Genomic DNA, 5,878 nt, shown 5'->3' on the forward strand with positions numbered 1-5,878 from the left:
GGGAAACTCAGCTATGGTATTGAAATCGCCTTTCACTCTGGCCTGTTGCACAGCAGTGTACGGAAACTGGATGTATTGTGGAGTCAATGAAATAATGCCATGAAGGACTGCAGGCAATATTCAGCTCATGGTTGGTTGTGAAATGTCAGACAATCCACAATCTCCCGTTGGAATGTTCCAGTGGCCATAAATCCCAGGGTGGAGAGGACTTGGGTATGCACTGGGGTGGCATTGGTGCGTCTCGTCTCCCTTTCTAATACTGGAGAGAGTTGGTTGCAGAGATACCATCAAATATGCCTTGGAAAATGAAATCTACCAATAAGCCAAGCGTCGCTCTCGGCAAAGAAATCCGCACGCTCATTGAAAACACGCTCCCTGAGTAATGCAGCTTACGCCAGGTCCTCCAGCAATGCAAGACTTGCCATGTTGGACAAGCCACAAAGCCTCAGTGTTGCCTTTTATATTCAGTAACAGGTTTAACTAAATTGCCTCCAACCTTTGCATTCCACTCTCTTTCTAAATGACTTTATTATTCAATTAGGCTTAAACGGTTACATGTTTATGAATGCGATGACACCCTGAGAAAACTATTAGTAGCTTAAGTGTCTATAAAAGAAATAAAAACTATTAAAACTATTAGTAAACTATTCATGTATTCTCTTTTTTCTTCTTCATAGGTGATGATTTGGTCCAGTATGTCAAGCCTTTCTCCATTTGGTGGGCGGTATTTCATTAGCAGTGTGACCTTTCTACCACACGGCGCTGTGCGTGCGCACGGTCAGAGGCGCACTTAAATGTACACACATTCGCAAGTGTAAGTACAAATGGATAAATCCCACACTTTGCTTAGAAATGATCGCACGCGTGGTTAAGGGACATTTCTGTCCGTACGCAACATTGATAAATGAGGGCCCTGGTTCCCACGGACGCTAGTATTTTTATTATCTTTCTGAGTCTGTGTGACATAGATTTGAAATCTGAAACCACTTGAAGATGGCTGTGTCCCTCCTACCAATTCCTGGTTGACCCCTACTTCACAGCCACCGACAAAAGACACATGCCTGCATTCGTTCCATTGGAGCCAGCAGGAGAGAGTGGTTTCATCATGACAGCACATAGGTATGAAACAACAAAAACACTTTGGGTTTGTCACAGACGGACAACATTGTGATTCATGTCAGTTCCTAGAGAGTTCAGGAAGCCAAGCAAGAACACTGTGAGACATTCACGGCGATGGGGGCAGACGTTTTTTTTTTATCAATAGAGACCTTTACAAAATATGCAAGTGTTCACTAACACTAAACATACAAATATTTATTTCACAGTTTTAAGTAAAGTGAAATCTTATAGTTAGTCGGTTTATGATATGATTATGCTATATTTAGAAAGCATATGTCATTTCAAGCCTTTTTTATACAGTTTTGTTGAATAGAAAATGTCATATTTTTATTATATTTGTATTGTGTACTTGAGCTTGTGTCCTCAAACGTGACTACATCTCAGGAATTTATAACTATTTTGCACCAGAAAGGTGAGATTCTAACCTTTCTTTGAGTATGCAGCACTACTAGTTATTGTTTATGGCCTTGCATGATTAAACAAATGACATTTGGGGATTGTGTAGATGACACTTAAGATGACATTTAGTTACAGTTAACTGGTTTTAAAGTTCAAATAAGAAGACAGAGAGTAAAATGGTTGTTGAATGTCACACCTGGGGTTAGACAACTTTATTAAATTTCTGCCAAAATAAACTTTATTTCACCCCTGCAGTAACCACAATAGTCACAAGAGACTAATGAATATAAATTTGCTATCGGTATCGGTGATGCTGCTGATGAACTGCGATACAATGTCATCAATAGTGCCCCCTGTTGGTCATGTAGACGGCACACTGATACAATCATTCATACATAAATCAACATAAATGCCATATAGGGCGCCTGTTAGAATTTTTGCATCAAAGGAAATTACATTCCGTTCTGACAGGAAGACATTTGAAAGATTATCAGAAGACGTATCTAACGCTGTGAAATACAGTGCACAGACAGTCTGTCTTCATTGGCCGAGGGGGACAAGGTTGCTCCGCCTTCAGAAGAAACGCACCCAACCATTCTCATTACCGATGCAGCCATCCACTGGACGGCGGCTCGCTAGCTTTGAAGGTCCCCTTGTGATCTCATACACTCGAGGTACGGTCCAGTTGATGTGTAACTGCTGAACAGACGGCGACAGAGAAGGAGAGAGCCAAGCTATACACTGGAGCGGTGAGAGTCCGACATTATATGTATCGCGGCCGTGTTTTGGAAATATCTACACCTTTTCTAATTTTGGCTATACTTATTTTATAACTCAATTGTATGCATGTATTTCGCTCACATTTCGATTGATGTGGCTTTTGTGAATTATAACGCCTGGAAGAACAGTTCTGGAATCGGTACCATGAGTAAAGAAGAGCCGACCGTTAACTTCTGTTTGATGAAATTGGATGGTGAATAGGAAACATACTTTCTCTCCCGGATTATAAACTACGCTGTACACTGCGCAGGGATAATTATAGCATTTATTTTCTCGGGACTGTAACAAAACACTGCCCGTCTCAAACATATTTGCGTTTCCATCTCCGATGAAAGATTCCCCTGCTGGAACTATTACGCACGAGATACGCTGCCAGACCTCGGAGCCCTGTGACGATCGTGATAACCGCAGCTCGCCAACCGGCGCGTTCGTTTGTTCACCGACTCCTTTGGACCCTATTCGCCAGGCAAAGCGCCTCCCTATCCGGATACTCAAGATGTTGACGGCGCACACCGGCCACTTGCTCCACCACCCGGACTACCTGCAGCCCTTACAATCTGCACCAGTGAACATTGAGGTATTGTAATTATGTTTCTATTGCCATGGTAATTGTCACACAGATGTGTGTTGTTGTTTGACATATAGCCAATTCAATACACCTTTATTCTCTCAACACTTCGGTGCGTTTTTGCGCAAAGCAAGTTCAGCATTTTGTAGCCAATAATGCGCAATATATATCCGTAGTAGGGCTATTTATTTTCTTGATGCGCACAGTCAGGGACTTTAAAAAAAAGTAGTTCCCTGACGATCTTTACTCATAGTCCGAGTTACCGTGCCCACCATTGTATTGCTTAAACTTTGTAGGCAATACATCCATTCGATAAAACTAGCCCTAGCCTACAGCGCGACACCGTTTGGCCTACTGCCAACAATTCGTAACAATGACTGTTAACAGCGGTATTTATTAATAGGCTATTATATGAACGTTAAGGTTGTAATTCATAGAGGGCCCAAGGGGTCTGTGTTACTGGCCAAACAATTATTCACTGACAATAGACATAGGCCTACAGTTCTGTCTGTGTTTCTGTCTGTATGTCTTTCTTTCTGCACCTGTCTAAGTGGAGTGTGTATACGTTTTTCCTTTCCACATACCCATTACATTCAACGCTGTGAAAGTTGGTTCTACTTAACTTTAAGTCTGGGTTTATTTCTCCAGCTGGATGCCAAGAAGAGTCCCCTGGCCCTGCTGGCTCAGACCTGCTCCCAGATCGGCAAGCCTGACCCTCCCCCCTCCTCCAAGTTAGGCTCCATCTCCTCCAATGGCCATGGTGATAAGGACCATAATGGACGCTCCTCTTCCTCCTCCTCCAGTCACAAACTTGGGGACCACCGGCCCATAAAGGACGACAAGTCCAGCTTCAAGCCCTATAACAAAGTAGGGGGAGACAGTCGGCGGGATGGGGTTAGTAGCTCTAATAACAGCTCTGATAAAGCTGGGTTCAGGGTACCTAGCAATGGGAATGGATGTGCTAACAGTAACTCATCAGGCTCTTGTCCATCCTTTCCACCACATGCCATATCTCCCAACTCCAGGGTGGGTAGTGGCACGCCCCCTCAGCACACGCAGCAGCCATCGTCCCAGACACACAGACAGAGCCAGTCGCCACATGGACAACGGAATTCCCGCTCTCAGACTCTGAATGGAGAACACAAACAGGAACAGGCCAGTCCACACAGGAACAGTAACAGTAGCAGCGGCGGCCATCTTAAAAAGGAGTCTGATGTGAATAAGGTTCATTTGGACAGTCCCCAACTGGCTAACTCCAGCCACGCCAGAGCCAGCACGAACTCCAGCACAGGCAGCTCCGAGGGAAGCCCCAGCCACGAGGGGCCCAAGGCGGACTCCCAACCACCACAGCCTGGCCTGGGCCCTGGACATATCGCTCCCATCTCCCCTTACAAGACTGGCCACTCTGTCTTCCCCATGTCATCCTCTGGAATGGGCTACCATGGCTCTGTAGTGGGTTCCTACGCTGGATATCCCTCCCAGTTTGTCCCAGGTTTGGACCCTAACAAGTCTGGTCTGGGAGGTGGGGGAGTGGGGGTGAAGCACTCCACTGGAGCCTCTCCCCCCTCCTTCATGCAGGGCTTTTGCAGGGACCCTTACTGCCTCAGCTACCCCAACGTGCCCCACCTGGGGAGCAGCAACCCCTGCATCCACGACCCCTCCTCCACCCTCAAAACAGGCTACCCAGGCTTGGTCTACACCTCCCACCCCCTCCACTCCCTCCACCCCAGCACTATGTCTTCCAGCATCACCCCCACCCTGTCTCACCCCCTCTACACCTACGGTTTCATGCTCTCCAATGACCCCATGCCTCATGCCTGTAACTGGGTGTCGGCTGGGGGTCCTTGTGATAAACGCTTCTCCACCTCAGACGAGCTGCTGGCCCACCTGCGCACGCACACCTCCTTACCCGGAGGGATGGACAGTAAGCTCCTCTCTGGCTACCCCTCTGTCTCCTCCTCCTCTGTTGCCTCCTGCCAACTCCACCTCCCCCATCAGAGCCAGGCCTCCCTGCAGAACTCCTTCTCCCTTAGGGCTCCTCATACCCTGGGTCTGGCCCGGTACCACCCCTATGGTAAGGTCCACCTGCCCCCTGGACCTACCTCCATCCCCCTGCACTCCCTCCAGGCTGGTTCTCCTTACTACCCCCACTACGCCCTTTATAGCCAGAGACTGGGCTCAGCGTCTGCCTTGGGCTACCAGTGATCGCTCATCTCCATCCATCCACACAGTCTATTACAGTGTTTCTCCTAGCATTACTAAGCCAAGGCGTCCCTCCCCCCCACTCCTTCCCGCCTAGCTCTGCTGCCCCCTGCCTAAAACTGCTGGGAACTCTGTGGATCCGATTAGTTTTAATAGGATGGTTATGGTAGCCCTGGATGAAGGTGTTTCAGGGGCCTCTGTGGGCAGGATGTTCCAGCTATATGGGGGAATCACTGCAATTCCATACCAAACCAGGATCCTATGGAGGAGTCCGAGAAGGTGCTGGATGCTTGCATGTATGTACACTGCAAGGATACTGCTCTCATGAACAAGAGCAGTGGACTGGACGAGTGGACATGGTACCATGCTAGGTTGTAACAGCACCACAAACTGAGCTGGTTGATGGCTGATGGTAGGATGCTGTGTGACACCTCATGGATCCCCTGACGCCAAGCTGGGAATAGTGATTGCAGTGGCGAGGGGACAGTGATGGCAGCCTTCAGCACTGTGGGGAGGCTGGAGGAAGACTGGGGGGAAACGGGGGGGGGGGGCGGATGCATGCTTGCTTGACCTTGAGTGTGCAGTTATGGTTTTGAGATTGGTTTCTGTTCCATGCATTTGCTTCTTCCCTGATTTGAAAATATACATTTTATTTATTTTTTAACTGAGCGCTTTGGCTTTCAGATTTACTATCCAATAAATTATTTTTAATTGTTCTTACTTTTGTTATTTTATTTCAGTAATACTGTTCATTTTATCCAGGGTTTGGGGTCAATTCCATTTAAATTCCAATCAATGCCGAAAGTGAAC

General features: G+C 47.1%; 1 protein-coding gene across 1 annotated transcript; it reads left to right on the forward strand.

Annotated features, from left to right (window-relative positions):
- Window positions 1-2,017: 2,017 nt before the first annotated feature.
- On the forward strand, window positions 2,018-5,595 carry LOC124007076 (zinc finger protein 703-like). Its single transcript, XM_046317358.1, has 2 exons — window positions 2,018-2,875; window positions 3,515-5,595. The coding sequence occupies exons 1-2, from the start codon at window positions 2,627-2,629 to the stop codon at window positions 5,069-5,071; spliced, it is 1,806 nt and encodes a 601-aa protein (XP_046173314.1). The 5' UTR covers window positions 2,018-2,626; the 3' UTR covers window positions 5,072-5,595.
- Window positions 5,596-5,878: the final 283 nt, after the last annotated feature.

This window comes from Oncorhynchus gorbuscha, linkage group LG20 (assembly GCF_021184085.1).
Source record: "Oncorhynchus gorbuscha isolate QuinsamMale2020 ecotype Even-year linkage group LG20, OgorEven_v1.0, whole genome shotgun sequence".
In the NCBI taxonomy this organism is placed as follows: Eukaryota; Metazoa; Chordata; class Actinopteri; order Salmoniformes; family Salmonidae; genus Oncorhynchus; species Oncorhynchus gorbuscha.

What these genes read in the sequence shown, in the direction of transcription:
- LOC124007076 (XM_046317358.1), top strand. Translation starts at nt 2,627, where the DNA reads ATGAAAGATTCCCCTGCTGGAACTATTACGCACGAGATACGCTGCCAG. An exon ending in CTGCACCAGTGAACATTGAG is followed by an intron (nt 2,876 to 3,514) that starts GTATTGTAATTA and finishes TTATTTCTCCAG; the next exon opens with CTGGATGCCAAGAAGAGTCC.